Here is a 17,919-nt window from a genome sequence, read left to right as displayed (position 1 = left end):
CCCTTTCTATTACTGGTCTTTTCTCAGTAAAATCTGCCCATGAGGTTTCTCTGTCTTTGCCTGGAAGAGTCTCTCCTCTCTCCTCAGAAGCTTGGCATAAACTTTGGGGGTTAAAATCCAAGTTAGACTTAAACATCTTCTTTGGAAGGTTGCTTGGAATATTAAAAATAAATAATGACTCATAACAAGTGTAATTAACCGTAAAACATGCAACCAAAATATAAAAGCGGAAAAGAAACAGACGCAGATATTTTGATTACGAAGTGGAAACTCTTTGCACCAAAGAGAAAAACCACTTCGGGGCAGCCAAACCCAGAAAATCTACTATCAGAAGAAATAACTAGTTACAAGACAGTCGTACTCACAAATCCTATTACAGTAGTCGTACCTTGAACTCTGACATGTACCTATACGTGAACGCCTCTTAACTAGACCTCCTGTATGAAGAGTTCTTCAATAAATTCCTTTAACTTAGAGCTCCTCTCTAAGTTAGACTTCAAACAATTGAATCAATACAACACCAAAATAAAACTCTAAGAGAGTTAGCACATCTAACCATTTCTGCCTAAACACCTCTCTTAGCACAATGAGAATTCTACTATGGAATTCTTAAAATTACACAGCCTATGAGCCTTTTTAAATAGACTTCAGAAATCTTAATTCTACTCACACTCGAATTTGCATAGGCGACGTCCAGATTTGCAACTAAAACTTTGAGTAATCACTGAAGCGCGTCCGGACTTGTAACCCTAGCATCTAGACGGTTGCATAAAGTACTTCCATTGTTTGCAGTCATCGCATCAGCTTCCGGACCTTCTTGCGGACGGGTGCTCTCTATGGCTCATGTCTGTTGGGCCGTCCGGACTTCTTGCAGACGGATGCTATCTATGGCACTGCGTTGTTCGGACCTTCATAGGACTTTGAGATTCTGAGCTAGACGTCTAAACTCTGACATTTGGGTGTCCGGAAGGGTTGTAAGGAAAACCGACTTTCTGAGCTGTAAAGTCTCCAGAATATTTCATTCAACAGGAAATTGTCTTTTTAGAGATATTCTGTGCAGATTCATGCCTTGATGAGTCATTTCCATGTTGAAATTAATATTCTGCAATATTCTTCTGGAAGACTCTGGAAATACGGTGTTCCTGTTAAGGAAGTCCTTGATATGGAAGCGTTTTTGTCAACCAGAAAGTAGCCAATTAAAAAAAACCAACAAACTCCTCATTGGCCATTTTGGGACAAAAATGACTTATACCCAAAAATAAAAAATACTCCCAATTTTTGTCTCAAAAGGACAAAGGGTAAATAGAGTAATAAAAAGCCACAAAAAAAAAGAAGTAAACCACATAAGCTTAATGTAAACAACAAATATTAGTGTTTAACAAAAGTAGTCAAGAAAAAACAAATGTTAATCAAACAACTGATAAAAAAAAAAAAAGTGACGTAGCACTTAATCTTTTGGCAGGTTTCTAAAAAAGAAGAGAGACAAGTAGAGTTAATCTTTCACACAGATAATCAGAAATTTTTGGAGAAAAATTCAGAATTTTATTTTATTTTATTTTTCCATAATGTTTAACTCTAAAGCACGCATGTGTCTAAAACTGATAAACCAGTTAAATTGCAAATCAAAAATATGCAAACATATAATTGAGAGTCAAGTAATTTATGAGCTAAAAAATTATCTGCAGATATGAAATTTAAATAGGTTACTCAACTCATGACATGCGTGTCGTGTGTGAAGCTTTCTCAACAAGGCATATGTTCACTAATAAGGTTTAAAACAATTAAATTTTTGGGATAATTACACTTAACCCCCCTGATTTATCCACGGTGTGGCGATTTACCCCCCAATGTACCAAAATTGGTACATGACCCCCCCGAAATTGCCAACGTGTGGCAAAATCAACCTTCCGTCCAATCGACTGTTCGTTTGGACGGAAAGTCGGTCACGTGCAAGTCACGTGACTTGGGGAGGGTCTCTGTCTTAAACGGTCACGTGACTTGCACGTGACCGATTTTCCGTCCAAACGAACGGTCAATTGGACGGAAGGTTGATTTTGCCACACGTTGGCAAGTTCGGGGGGAATATGTACCAATTTTGGTACATTGGGGGGTAAATTGCCACACTGTAGATAAATCAAGGGGGTTAAGTGTAATTATCCCTAAATTTTTTTAAAAGAGAAAATTTATTGTTTGATTAGTCAAAAATCAAACTTTATCTTACTAGGGCTTAGCTACCCTCATCTAATACACGCCCCTTAAGTTACAACACTTTTTCTTTAACTTAGTTCGTTAGTGATCGTCTATTTTCACAATGATTTGATCACTTACTCTTTCTATAGGGACAAGTGTAAGAACAGTTTAACAGCACATTCAGTAATGGATCTTTTTAATATCCATATTTTTTGAAAATTTATTTGCTTTTTATTCTTTGTGCTATAACCTAGAAAGAATGCCAGAATTTTTAGATTCTATGTTCAACTAGCGAGTTGGTCAATTTTGACCATCTGGGCAAAAATTTATCTCTTAACAAAATTTTCAGTGAAAAAAACTAGAGATAAAAGAATTGACCTTAAGGGAGCTTTGGATAGTGCACAGATTCATCGCATGAGAGGAATAAACTATCTAACTTTAAGATGCGGTAGAGAAACTCAGCAAATATCAGACTACAAATCTCAACTATATATAAGCATATTTCATTAATGCACAAAAGACTGAGATATCAAGTTAAGATACATGAGATATCTAAAAAGCTAAACAAAAGAAGAAGACGAAAAAAAAAAAAAAAACTTTTGTACTTCATCTGCCCCCCCCCCCCCCCCCCCTTTTTTATTATTGAAAAATAAAAACACACTTAAAAAGAAAAACAACAAAACACATGCTTTTCAAAGATGAAAACTAAGATACCAAAGCCTAAATTTAGCATTTATAGAAAACCAACCTGTCCTCATAGAGAGGTTTGAAATTACTAGAAAAGCAGCTGCCCGACGTGCTTTTCTCAATCCTGATGAAAACCTACAGAAAATTCTCTAAAGGAAACTAGAGAATGATGAGGATAAAGTTCCAAACAGAAATGCAAAGTAAGATCAAAGCAATATGACAATGAATATAAAATGCTACGCATAGATCCCGACATGCTCTAGGATAGCAACCATGATCCTAGGCATGCCAAATACTCACCTTACTACTAGGTGAGTCTACTCTCCCTCAAGGGGTGAATGGTCTCTTCCTTCCTTACCCATACCTTCTTGACTTTCGGGGCAGAGATGTGAGCCTTGTCCAGTGTGTCCAATCTGCTCAAGACACTCTTCATCATGCTGAATAACCCTTTATAGAGTTGATTATCCTTGGTCTTCTAAGGCTTCAACTCGAAATAGTTTTGCCTTGTTGTGGCTAGTCTTGCCACAGTGACGGCATGAAGGAGCAACCCTTTGGTGGCATTGTCGCTTTTGTTGGGAAGCATAATGAAGCTTGGAAGGTTTAGAGCCAGATTTACCTTGCTTTGGCTCTGGCTTCTTGATCCAAGGTTTCTGAGAGCGGATCTAAGGGCAATGCTATCTGATGTGATCGATGATGCCGCAGTAATGATAGGTAGGCAAGTTTCTTTTGTTGGAATGTTTCATGACAGGCTCTGCAAATTTAATGTTAGCATTCTCACACATAATAATGTTGAAACATAGAGGAAGAAGAATTATTGTTATTTCATAATCTCATGCGATTACATCGTTTAAATAGAGAAACCTTATGAACTAATTTGGAAAGAAAATAGGCAATACAATCAGAATAAAATCAGAGAATAAAATGCAATCAGGTAAGACCCAATATGGAAAGGTCCGCTATTTTTAACTCCCTCTCAAGCTGAGGCATAGATGTCTAGCATGCCCAGCTTGGATAAGGCTGAATGAAGAGTACCACTAGAAACACCATTTTTCAACATATCCGCCAATTGTTCTCCAGTCTTCACATATGGTGTGCAGATGATACCTTCTTTGAGTTTTTCTTTAATGAAGTGTCGATCAATCTCAACATGTTTGGTTTAGTCATGTTGGACTGGATTATGAGCAATAATGATGGCTACCTTGTTGTCACAATATAGTCGCATTGAGTCCTTGGAGTCAAACCCAAACTTTGTCAAGAGTATTTTCAACCATAATATTTCACACACTCCTTGAGCCATAGCTCTAAGTTCCGCCTCTGCACTAGATTTGGCAACCACAGACTATTTCTTGCTCCATCATGTAACCAAATTACCTCCCACAAATGTGCAATAACCTGATGTAGACTTTCAATCTGTAATCGAGCCAGCCCAATCTGCATCTGTATAGGCTTCTATTTTCAAATGATCATGTTGAGAAAACAACAGTCCCTTACCCGGTGAGGATTTTAAGTAGCGAAGAATACGATAAACAGCTTCCATGTGAGGCTCTCGCGGAGAATGTATGAATTGACTCACCACAATAACAACATATGCAATTTCTGGACGGGTATGGGATAGATAAATCAATCGCCCAACCAATTTCTGATATCTGCCCTTATCCACAAATGGGCTTTTGCCACATTCTCCCAGTTTAGCATTTACCTCTACTAGATTGTCAGTAGCTTTACACCCAAGCATTCCTGTTTCTTTAAGAAGATCAAGTATATATTTTCATTGGGAGATAAATATATCATGCTTTGACTTTGCTACCTCAATGCCCAGAAAGTACTTCAGAGTCCCCAAGTCTTTTATTTCAAACTCATTTGCAAGATGATTTTTTAAGTTCTGCATGTCCCCATCATCATTGCTTGCCAAGACATTATCATCAACATACACAATTAAAGCTGTTACCTTTCCTTGAGAGGAATGCTTGATGAAAAGTGTATGATCAACCTGACTCTACTTGTAACCAAATCTCTACATAGCCCGGGAAAACCGTTCAAACCATGCTCTTGGAGATTACAAAGCCTTCTTTAGTTTGCACACTTTTCCTGCTGAGGACAAATCTTCCAATCCAGGGGGAATTTTCATGTAAACTTCTTCTTCTAGGTCTCCATGAAGAAATGCAATTTTTTACATCAAATTGATGTAGAAGCCAATTTAAGTTTGTAGCTATAGATAATAGAACCGTAATTGAGTTCATTTTTGCTACAGGTGCAAATGTTTCCTCATAATCAATCTCATAGGTCTGGGTAAAGCCTTTTGCAACAAGTCTGGCTTTGTATCATTCCACAGAACTATCGGCCTTGTGCTTGATAATGAACACCCACTTGTATCTTACAACCTTTTTTCCATTAGGTAATTTGACCAAATCCCAAGTCTTGTTCTTGTGAAGAGCTTTAATCTCTTCACGCATCGCTGTCCTCCATTTTGGATCATTAAGTGCCTCCTGTAGATTTCTAGGAACAAACACAGAAGGCAATTTGGATACAAAGGAACGACATGGTGAAGAGAGATGTTGATAAGAAACAAAATCAGACATTGGATGGTGTGTAACGGGCAGACTTGTATCATTAACAACAGGTATTACAGAATTCATATCAAAAGTAGACGGAGTAGTACCAGAAGGAGTAATACCTGAGCCCAAATAAGATGTTTGGCATGTAACATTAAGAATGGTCTTAGCTTTCTGGCGTCTGGAGTAAACTCAACTCTTTCACAGGTGGTGCACATGGCTGATCAGTAGGTTCAGTTGGAGACTCCTTAGTAACATTTTGTTGCTCCAGCTCTGGCATAGGAATAGGGACAAGTAACGGACTCAAAAAATATCATCCTCTTCAATCGGACTCTCCCTCTGAAGATGAGTAGGGGTGGACGAGAAGTAGGATTGTTGCTCAAAGAAAGTGACATCCATAGAGACAGTATTTTCTGGATGGAGGGTGATAACATTTGTACCCCTTTTAAGTGGGAGAGTAGCCAACAAAGACACATTTGAGGGATCAGGGGTCTAACTTACTCCTAGTAGGACCATGAATATGGACAACGCAAGCACAACCAAATTTTTTTGGAGAAACACCTTTTGCAGTAAAGAGAGGTGGGGACAACACCTTGAGGGGTGTTTGGAAATCTAGAACCCGAGAAGACATCCTATTGATGAGATATGTAGCAGTGAGTAAGGCATCCCCCCAATAAGATTTGAGAACATGTGTGTCAAGCATAAGGGAACGAGTTACCTCTAACAGGTGCTGATTTTTCCCTTTAGCCACACCATTTTGCTGTGGAGTATCAACACACGTGGTTTGGTGGATAATGCTGTGTTCGTGAAAATAGGCCTCGAGATTATTAGACATTCGCCCTCATTGTCAGAGCGAACAATTTTAATCGTGGCATTGAACTGAGTCTGAGCCATCTTATAAAACATATGAAACACAGAAAACACATCACTTTTGTCCTTTAACAAGTAAATCCATGTGGTTTGGAAAAAATCATCAATAAAAGACACAAACCACCGATAACCAAATAAAGAAACCACTCGTGAAAGACCCCACACATCAGTATGAACAAGAAAAAAAAGGTGCATCACTTTTATTGATACTAGGAGAAAAAGACACACGATGGTGTTTTGAAAGTTCACAAGTTTCACATTGAAACTTAGAAACATTATTATGCAAAAATAACGCAGGAAACATGCGTTGCAAAATTAAAAACGAAGGATGCCCTAAACATTGATGCCAGAGCCACATTCTAGCTGCCGAGTTATCCGCCCGAACTGTATGATAAGCCTGAATGAGCCGACCATGTGTGTCAGGTTGAGAGTCCAGATAGTACAGGCCATCCTTCAAGCTACCACTGCCAATCATCTTCCTCTTGGCTAGGTCTTGAAAGAAGCAATAGTAAGAGTAAAAGATTACACGACAATTCAGCTCAATGGTAATATGTGCAATGGATAAAAGATTAGCAGCAAGGTTAGGGACATGAAGAACAGAGGCCAAGGTCATAGAAGGGCTCACAGAAATAGGTCCTTTACCCGATACTGACGACAGAGAACAATCAGCTATTCTAACTTTGTCTCTGCCTGAACAAGGATTATATGACAAAAATAAAGGAGACATACTAGTCATATGATCAGAGGCATCAGAGTCAATGACCCACGGATCATCAGGTGGAGTTGCAGATGCATCAGAGTAGTGGCCAAATTACCTGTAAGAGCGGAGGATGATGCTGTAGTAGCAGGTGTGTCCAATCGAGACATAAGTCGACGGAGTGATTCTACCTCATCTTTACTCAGTCCCCCTATATCTGTAGTAGAGGAAGACGTATCAAGTGTGGGAGTGGTCGTCTCAACTGTAGAAGTATGATGGGCTCGAGGTCTAAATCCTCCACCTGTGCGACCCCCACGACCTCGGGTAGGACGGCCCTGAAGCTTCCAACAAGTCTCTCGAGCATGTCGTGACCTATTACAGTGGTCACAGAATAATTTGTCTTTGTCATCTGAGGTCGCATATGCTGTTCTGTCCCTATCTCGAAATCTGGAACTATTGCTCGGAGTGCGTTGAGTTGCACCCACAAGAGCGGATTGGGACTGTGAACTGGAATGAAGTATAGTGCTACAACAACTATCCTCATTTTGAATGTAAGAAAACACCTCTTGTAGTGATGGAAGCGGCTCCTTCCCAAAAATCTGAACTCGCACAGGATCATACTTTGAATTCAATCCACCCAAGAACTCATAAATGCGTTCTTCTTCAATCATCTTCTTAATTTGAGCAGCATCAGCAGCGCACATAGGTTGCAAATTCAAATTCTGATAATGATCTAATTCTTGTTACAAACTGTGAAGTTTATGAAAATAAGTGGCTACTAGAGAATCACCTTGCGTAAGACCATGTATCCGGCGCTTCAAGTCATACTTCAGTGCAGCATTCCCCACTTTGGAATATGTCTGAGCAGCAGCATCCCAAACTTCTTTGGCCGTATGGAGAAATAAATACCCCTGACTGATTTCTGGTTGCATTGAATGCAGTAACCATGACATAACTGTGGAATTTTCTGCTTCCCACTTATTATAATCGGGGTCATTGGGTTGTGGTTCTTGAATTCTGTCATTTAAGTATCCCATTTTCCCTATGCTTTTAATAGATAAAAGAGCTGATTGTGACCAAGCAAGATAATTGAGCCTATCCAATTTGACAGTTGTGATTTGAAGAGTTGGATTTTCACCAAGGGAGGTCACCACCTAACTCACTACCCCTTTCGTCTGATTTGTCTTCGACATTTTTGAATCAGACATCCTACCAACTATAGTGCTCCAACACAACCGGTGGGTTTAAAAAAATTACAAGGAAAGATGGAACTAGAAATTGAACCATAAAAATAGATGATTCATTCTACAACTCTTTTTTTTTTTTTTTTGGTGCCTATACTACAGGTCGTTTAGCAGGGTGAACAACAAACCTAGAACCCCTTCTGAACGACATGTCGTTTTGTGATAAATGATGTGTCATTTAGTCAAGCCGAGGCAGAACCATCTCGCCGTCGCTGGAGCTCCACGCACCGCCGCTCATGTTCGCCGGTAGGCCTCAAAAACTTCAGGATGAACCAAAACTCGCCGAACAGAACAAGGAAGGCCACCTTGTTTGCAATTGGTCCATCAAACACACCGAGTAGTATTCGAGACTGATCGGTGTTCACCAAAAACACCGCTGTTTGTTGGAGGACCAGCCCAGAAACCGTCGTTAATACCTTCTATGGGTTGTGCGACCTAGATTATGGTGAGCCACGTCTAGTTGCACAATCCCAAAGGGAAGGCGCGGCAAAACAATGGTGTGGCAGAAAAAATTAGGAAACGAACAAAGAACCCAAGCACCCAGAAATGAACGAAACCCTAGGTTGGCTCTGATATCATGTTGAAACGTAGAGGAAGAAGAATTATTCTTATTACTTCATAATCTTATGCGATTACATCGTTTAAATAGAGAAACCCTACGGACTAATATGGAAAGAAAATAGGTAATACAATCAGAATAAAATCAGAGAATAAAACGCAATTAGGTAAGACCCAATATGGAAAGGTCCATTATTTTCAACAAATAATGCCCTTACCTTTTTGAGATAGATGTCTCATATGCAAAAGGACATATTTAGACTTAGAAGGCTCTTCAACTTTTCATTTCTTGGGAGCATCCTGCTTATTCCAAGGTCTTTGGGATTTCAACAGATAACAATTTGGTCTAATGTGACCAATAATCCCACAATGATGACATGTAGGAACAAACTTGGCTTGAGTTTGTTTTCCTAAATGATCCTTGGATTTAGACTTCACATAGTTATTTAAGCAAGAATTTTCACAATTATCCAAACAAGCCGTATTGACCTTTACTTCATCAACTTTCATTGGCTTAACAAATAGAGACTTGATTTCAAAATTAGAAGCATCCAAGTCATCAACAATCATACTAGGCTTGTTAGAAACATCTTTTTGCACACAAAGCATGCTTTTCAAATTATCACTAGAGAGTTTATTTAAGAGATCTTTAGATTCTTTCAATTCATTTTCAAGTGATTCAACAGTTTTAATAAGCATGGTATTCTCAGATTTTAAAGAGTCAATTAAAGCAAGTGATTCAGACAATTGAATAACCAAGAACTCTCTTTCTTGCTTAACTTCATGAAGCTCTCTAAGGGAATTAATAGAGAGTTTACCCAATTTCATAAAACCCTCAAATAATTCATCATTAAAAACATTATCACGTAACTGAGAAGAATTCATATCAAAAGGAGTCATGGATCACAATCAGGAATTTAATCCAAAAAAGAGTGAACCCGCTCTATTACCAATTGAAAAATAAATAATGATTCCTAACAGGTGTAATCAATTGTCAACTAAAATATAAAAGTGGAAAAGAAATTGACACAGATATTTTGGTTACGAAGTGGAAACTCTTTGCACTAAAGAGAAAAACCACTCCGAAGCAGCTAAACCCAAAAAATCTACTATCAGAAGAAATAGCTAGGTACAAGACAGTCGTACTCACAAATTCTATTGCAGTAGTCGTACCTTGAACTTTAATACGTACCTATATGTGAATGCCTTTCAATTAGACCTCTTGTCTGAAGAGTTATTTAATAGATTCATTTAACTTAGGACTCCTTTCTAATTTAGAATTCAAACGGTTGAAAATAAATTGGTGCATGATGATAATCAACCCGTTCCTACCAAGCTTATTAAACAACATTTTTCCACTTTGGGTCTTCACATTGAGGCTTGGAATGCTGCTTCTAGTCCCTCTCTTTGGACTCCTCCGAGGGTTAATGGTATTAAAGGATACTTTGATGTGGCTGTGAGGGACTCTTGCTGTTGTTGTTGCAGTCATTAAGGATTCTTCAGGTAATATTATTATAGTTGCTACCCAACGAATGCTTTCTACAAATAGTCTCGTTGTTGAAGCTTCAATAGTTCTTCTAGCTTATCGGTTGGCTTTATATTCGAGTTTCAATCATTTTATTATTGAAGGGATGCCATTTTAGTTATCCAAGCGATAAGCTTTTCAGTTCTCTCCCTTTCCTTTACGGTCTCTGTTCTTCCTCTCTTTGGAGTTTTTTCTCAAACACCCCACCCACATCGTTCCTTTAAGCCTCTGTTCCCTCAGCAAAATTCTGATTCTTCTCCCACATCTCTTTTTTTTTTTTTTTCTTCCCAGATTTTTCTGCACCTCACCCACGTCCTTGCGCCTCTGTTCCAGGACCAGAATTCTGCTCTTTCTTTTTTCCTTCTTTTCACGTTGTCTTCGCACCTCTGCTTCTTGTTCTTTTTGCTCTTTTTTTTTTTTTTTTTTTTCTCAGCCCAACACCCGCACCCCATGGCTGGCCGAATCTCCTTTGGTCTCTTCTCCCATTACCACAAATTCCCCACCCACTATCGACAGTCCCATCCCACAGAATCACTCACCCGCACCCCTCTCCAGCTTTGCCCAATCCATCACCTTCTACATCGATGACCCATTCACCGAACACCAGAAACCCACCGGAAAATCGGGCCTCTCTCACGGTTTCTGCCCATTTGGGTTCACGGGTTCACTACCGGCGGCAACCCAGTCCTCTAATCTCTCAAAATCTCTCATGGGTCTCAATGTTTCTCTCTCCCCTAAATCTCCCTGTTTCTCTCCGGGTCTCTCGCCCTCTCTGTGGCTCGGACGAGAAAGAAATAAAAAAGAATAGAAGAAGAAAAGAGAGGAGGGGAGGAAGGTTCGGGAGATTGGGAAAGAAGAAAGAAGAAAGAAGGAGAGAAGGAAGAGCGGGTGTACTGAAGAAAGAGAGCGACAGACAGGAAAGTAGAGCGAGGGAGAGGGAGAGGGAGAGGGAGAAAATATTAATTAAAAAATCTTAACAGATGAACAGTAAATAGGTTACCATTGCTTATTTACTGTTCACTGTTAAAAAAAAAAAAAACCTAAAGAACTGCTGAAGAGGAAAAAAAGGCAAAAATAGTCAAATTTGATTATTTTGAAGAAATTTAACTCTCCTGCTGGAAATGCTCTAATTAAACAGAGGACAGAAATGGAGTCCCACTCTGTTCCATCCATTCCATTTCCATCCAAACAATTTGTTAAAGAATTTCCAGACAGAAGATGGGCTTATTAGAACACAAACTTGTACTTTTAACCCCAGTGTGAAGGCTTTCTTGAATAGTGCCATAATGTCTGCACTCTATACTAACATGCAAGGAGGGTGCCAATACCTCAGAGAAAAAATAAAAATGAAAAATTTATTTTACAATCCAAGTAGCTCCAATATTATTATTATGCCTGGAATTGCAGAATATACAAAGTTTGAAAAGAAAAGAAAGAAAGACCAATTCTCACCTAACACCTACCCTCTTAGATAATCTCATGGAGCATGGGTTTAGAAGCATTTGCTGGTGAATTCTCTGCATCACCCACTATGCTTGTACTTGCTGATGGGTTGTAATAGCTTGCAGAGGTTCCTTTGTTCGCAACATCACTCATTAAGGTGGTTTCATCATCAAAATTCCAGTCAGTCAAATATCCAGGCCTTGAAGTCACAGAGCTCACTTCCATTTCTCCTGAAAGCATTGCCACCACACGCGACATTGACGGCCGTAACGTTGGGGATGCTTGTGTGCACAAAAGAGATACTCCTATCATGCGTTTTGCTTCTTCCTCATTGAACTCTGATAATGTGGAGTCCATAAGATCAATTTCACTGTTGTTTTCATGCAAGTGCCAAGCCTGAGAAGGATATGTGTTATCAGGCTTCAGAATATATTAGTATCACAAATTGTTACAATGAATCAACTTTGTAAGGAATATACTAAAGAGGTGGTGGATGTGAGCAGTCCAGTCCAATTGTTTCAACGAGTCTTTACGGTTCAGAAAATAGTACAAACCTGTTGGAAGTGAGTATTCTAATTGTTTCAATGAGGCAACTATATTTGCACCATATCTAGATAAATCTAGCCCATTTTCGAAACTCTTCCTCAGGCTCATTTTGTGATTCTAAGAAATCACTCTGTTTTAAGCACTCTTATGTAAAATGTGTCGTGGCATATGGATAACCAACACATCCAGATTGACATTTCACTATCAATGGAAGTTAGTGTAAACTCCATAAATCAGGATCATCACAAATTATGAATAAATGTGAAAGAACAAAGTAAAATAAAACTTCTGTCTTATCTTGAATTTCAAAAATAACTTTGACAGAGGCCATTTCATAGAAAATAGCGTCTTACTAGGGGAGATTTGGCTACAGAGACGCATTTCATTTCCTATTAAGTGCAAACTGGACTCATTTTTGGATGCTCTATATAAGCATATAAAATTATTCTGCTGCCTTGAGACATCCAGAATTTCCTCCTAATATGATCCAAGTTTTAATCTTGTTTCAATATGTATAGGTGTGGATGGTCATGACTATCACTAACCTGGAACCCATAGCTACAGAACGATAAATGCTACTGAACTTTTTGAAGTGGACTGAAAAGTCCATCTCATTAGAAGACAGATGACAATGTAAACACGGAGCACAAAAATATTGTTCATACCCATTCAAGAAGATAAACTTTTTCTTCCTCCAAGCTTGGGTCAGAATTTGGCCTCCCGCTAACAATCTCTAGAGCCACAACACCAAAGGCAAACACATCAGCTTTCTCTGTAAGGTGCCCACGCATGGCGTACTCCGGTGCAAGATACCCACTACATCAGTAACAATCATATGCACAATTTAGTACAAGATAACTTATAAAAAAAAGACAAAATAAAGGATTATATAGTTCAGAAAGACAAGGTGCCTAAATAAGCCTTATGATCTTACAATGTTCCTGCAACGCGGGTGCTTATGTGGGTCTTTTCATCATCATAAAGCTTGGCCAAGCCAAAGTCTGATATTTTGGGGATGAGATTAGAGTCAAGCAGGATATTACTGGCCTTCACATCTCTGTGTACAATTCGAAGTCTTGACTCCTCATGAAGATATGCTAAACCTCTTGCTACACCCAAGCATATATCATAACGTGTTGACCAGTCGAGATTTAAACTTCTTTTTCCTATAAAACTTAATCTGCTTAATACATAACACACACACACACACACATATATATATATGGAGAGAGAGAGAGAGATTCACATACCAAATAGCGCTTGATCAAGACTTCCATTCTCTAGAAACTCATAAACAAGTAGTCTTTGATCTCCCTCAATGCAACATCCGATCAATTTCACAAGGTTGCATTGTTGCACAGCAGATATAGTAGCAATCTCAGTTATGAACTGGTTATTTCCTTGGCGTGATGCTACAGATAGTTGCTTCACAGCAATTACTCTCCCATCTTTAAGTGTTCCCTATTTAGTACAAAGTTTCAGAAAAAAAAAAAATGCAACGGAAAATATTTTAAAAAACAATTAGTAGGATGATTTTGATCTATCAATGTAAATAGAAAATGATTGTCTGGCCGAGTAGGGTCGATGGCTTAAATACTTTTAATTTACACCACTTACCTGATTGATGGCCCAAGTACAATCTATGCAGAACCAAACCAGACAATATCCATTTATAGATAAAACTTATGAGGATAAAAGTCCAACATTGTAGTTGCTTATTTTCACCATGAAATTTTATGTCCAGTCTAATCGGTTTCAATTTAAGCCTCATACTTCAAAGGAGAAGTATCAGGCAGGGACGACAAGGTTACCCCATCTAAATGTTCTGCCAAGAATTAGCCTGCTTTCATTTGGGCCACAACTTCAATTTTTAAATTCAAAAACTTGTTTCCAGAGTATTTTTTTCCTCCTTTGATACACAATACATCTAGCAAACAATAAATTACCAAAAAGATCAATCTATAGATCTCATTGCATAGATCAGGTAAAAAGCCATACAAAATGTCCAGAAAAGAACAAAACAAGAATGAACCCAGTATCTGATGCTCCTAGCAAAACTTAACGAAAAATCGTCCTGTGTGTTAATGATACTCAATTATTCAGTCAGAACCTCCTAATACCAGAACATTTTGAAAATATTATATTCTCACCAGAAGTGATTCCTCAAAATTCTCTGCCCTCCATCAAATGTAATTACTCATCTAATGATTCCCACTGTTATCAAATCTAACATACATCGGCCAGGTGCGATTTTTCTTAAACATTCCATTTCAACAATCGAGAAAGAAGTTCCCAAACTTTACACCATGCATGAAAAAATTAAATTGCTGAGATGTTTAAAATTTCACTTTATATATATATATTCGCAATCCTTCACTCTCTATAAACTTTTTCTGTTAATCAATTATTTTTAATACCAAAGTCTAGCCAATTGAGATATAATGCTATATAATGGAACTCGTTTGTGCATAAAGTGCTTTCTTCTTTTAGTATCCTGAGTAAGAACAAGTTGCATTGAAGAGTCCTAAGTCCAAGGTAGCCCTAGAAAAGGAATAAAAACCATAATTTTGAGTATGTGTAACCAGATCAAAGAAAGCTAAAAAAAAAGTGTAAAGATTTTATAATATGGCAACTTATTCTAGTTTGAATTTGGGAAAATGACGTGAATCAGAAAAATAACTACAAAATATGTTTCTTCATTTGATTAAGAACTTTGAATATCTTTCAACTTCAAAAGATAACCATAATAGAAAATGCATGTGTAGTAGAACTAGTAGAAGAAACAGAAGGGCTTATGGATATCATAGGACAGGGAACCCCTGGCAATTGGGGATCCCTCCTTTTATCCTTACCCCCTTCTCTTTGGGCAAGGGAGCCCCTCTCACAATCTCCCTGTTATTGCCCTGCCCCCTCTTTTTGGGCAAGGAATAACAGGGAATCCGGATCCGGATATCGTATTATGAATCTTTAAATATTTTCGTATCACTTTACTTCTACAACAATTGCAATTTCCATCATCTTGCTAATCACAAGCACAAGATACCATAGTAAGGAGTGCATGCAATTTCACAAAACAGAAAGGCAGGAAATATAAGGAACATTAAATAAAAGAAAAGAAATGGTGAAAAGGTGATGTTGCTAGCTGTGCTTCATTACTTCTTGGAAAGTGCAATAGATATATAACAGCTCTAGATTTATATCAGATAGTCAACTAAATTTTTGTCCACTGACATACGTTCAACCACTTACCTTAAAGACAGGTCCAAATCCTCCCTCTCCAAGCTTATTAGCAGGACTAAATTCTTCTGTAGCTGTCTTTAGTTCAGCGTAGCTGAAAGTGAATGTTCTAACAACTATTTCCAAGAGCTCTGCAATTTCAACATAAATACAGGTTGATCTACTTATCAATTTGCTTCAGTGATTTGTGAGTGAAAATGCAACATAGTTTTTACATGTTATATCGAGGATGTCTCCTCTTGTTAAGCAATAATCATCAATGTGTTTTAGTCCAAAATGTTGTTGGACTGAAGATGGGAGATTCAGTAGCAAGAACATATATAGAAAGTTGTCTATAGAATGGGGCTTTATCGGCAAAGTGTTACGTGCCTACGTAACGTCAGATGAAGAAAAATAAAAAAAGATAGATTTTGATAGATTTTAGGGTGATTCGAGGTAGCCTGACCTCTCAAGAACAAACGTGAGTTTGCTAATATAATTCTTTTCATACTTTCAATAATCAAGCAACAAGTTATATAGACTTACAAGACCAAATAGAAACATAATTGAAAGACAATTCTTAGAGTTAAGTATGGCATCTCCTAATCTCCTGCATATGATACGTTTACAACTTCTATACAATTCTAACAACTTTTTTTTTCAAATTAATCATTGGATTTGATGATTGATTTTAGGGACGACTTCACAAAAAGGTATCGAACTATACCGCATTTTGACGGAAATGTATTGAATTATCATTTCTGTCGAACCCGGGGTTTTAACTATCAAAATGAGTCCCAAAAAGGCATTTCGTCTGGTCTTGACGTTAAAACATGACGGAAGTCAAGTCACGTGACTTCCACGTAACCTTTTTAATGCATTCTACCCGTTTTACCCTCACCTAAACAAATAAATTACGTCTCTTCCCACCTTCCCCGTTTACTCTCTCTCAGTTACACACACGTAAACCACAAATAACCCAGATGAAAGGAACGAATGGTGAGCTCGAGGATGAAGAGCTCGCAGGCCTTGGCAAAGAGGATGGGGGCCTCGGCAGAGATCATGCGCACGTTTGTGTCCTGCATGACAAGCATACGTGACTGGCCTAGGCACTTTCGACAATTTCACTGTTGCCGGCATCTTAGAATATCAGTCTTCAATATCCATTCAAAAGCTTTCACTCTTCCAGCCGGTTCTCCCCCCTCTCAACGGCACTTCCTTCGTCACAAATTTCATGGCCAAACTCCGTAGCTTAGCAAGTGCTCAATTCCCGGCAAATGTCCCCCAGAAGGTTGACAAGCGCTTTTTCTTCACAATAGGCCTTGGAACAAGCCCCTGCCACCAAAACCAAACCTGCCAGGGGCCTAACGGAACAAATTTTGCAGCTTCTGTGAATAACATATCTTTTGCAGTCCCGACCACTGCCCTCCTCCAAGCCCATTTCTTTGGGCAATCCAAATGGAGTTTATCGGCCTGACTTCCCGACCAGTCCGACATTTCCTTTTAACTACACGGGCAACTCGCCAAACAACACGATGGTCGGAAATGGGACAAAGCTAGTGGTTCTGCCTTTTGACGCTAGTGTGGAGCTTGTCATGCAGGACACAAGCATTCTTACTCGGCTTCTCGCTGTGGTTAAGAAAATAGAAATATGGTGCAGTTTCATATGGTGCAGTTTCAATGATGAGAATTTGTTTATAGTAAACTTTCTTGATCGAGTTGAGACTACTCTGTTCTTTTGGTGATCGAGATGCCAATCGTGTGTGTGTGCAGTGTGTTTTCTGTGTTCGTCCTGCGTCGAGACTACTTAAAGGAATCCATATTTCTTCTCTTTACCACGGTAACAACTAATTAACAATGGTACGTAGAGCTTAGAAATTTCATAATATTGTACGTAGTTGCTTTATAAGGCACGCACGTCCCAACTCCAAGCATGAAATAAATGGAGGGAGGTGCGCAACTGGATAGCCTTTGAATGCCATAATAAGTTACAAAAAAAACATTTGGGCTTAGCAAGGATGGATGGGTGAAGTTGGTAATGCCATAATGGCAGTTAATATGGGAAGCATGTTTGGGCTACCCCAGTTGATCGAATGGTTTCGAGAAATCTCAATCCAAATGGCCTTATCCAACCCCACCAAGAAGACTGGACCCATTCACGGTCAGACCACCTTTATCGGATCCAAACACAATAGACTTGTCAGTTATAGAATTCAGTAGTACTAGTACTACCACTTTGTTGTCATATATATATATGAATTAATCTCTGCCGACTCTTAATTGCCATTTACATATAATGACACTTTTCATATTAATTTACATCGGGCGAGAGATCAGAGGTGTCGAAGCTCATTGTTAAGCAGTGCAGTTTTCATCTTCTGGGGTGTGTTC

At 38.6% G+C, this 17,919-nt stretch overlaps 1 protein-coding gene across 1 annotated transcript in view; it reads right to left on the bottom strand.

Annotated features, from left to right (window-relative positions):
* Window positions 1–11,387: 11,387 nt before the first annotated feature.
* The window catches only part of LOC133865674 (probable LRR receptor-like serine/threonine-protein kinase At1g56140), a 32,214-nt gene continuing 25,682 nt past the window's right edge, over window positions 11,388–17,919 (bottom strand). The window contains exons 20-24 of the mRNA XM_062302105.1: window positions 15,562–15,680; window positions 13,563–13,773; window positions 13,247–13,478; window positions 12,978–13,128; window positions 11,388–12,162 (exon numbers count right to left, since the gene is read on the bottom strand). Coding sequence (XP_062158089.1) covers window positions 11,791–12,162; window positions 12,978–13,128; window positions 13,247–13,478; window positions 13,563–13,773; window positions 15,562–15,680 — 1,085 coding nt within the window. The 3' untranslated portion in view covers window positions 11,388–11,790. The remainder of the gene's footprint in view (window positions 12,163–12,977; window positions 13,129–13,246; window positions 13,479–13,562; window positions 13,774–15,561; window positions 15,681–17,919) is intronic.

The sequence above is a fragment of the Alnus glutinosa genome, chromosome 4 (genome assembly GCF_958979055.1).
Source record: "Alnus glutinosa chromosome 4, dhAlnGlut1.1, whole genome shotgun sequence".
Lineage (NCBI taxonomy): Eukaryota > Viridiplantae > Streptophyta > Magnoliopsida > Fagales > Betulaceae > Alnus > Alnus glutinosa.
This window is presented reverse-complemented; position numbering and strand designations above follow the sequence as displayed.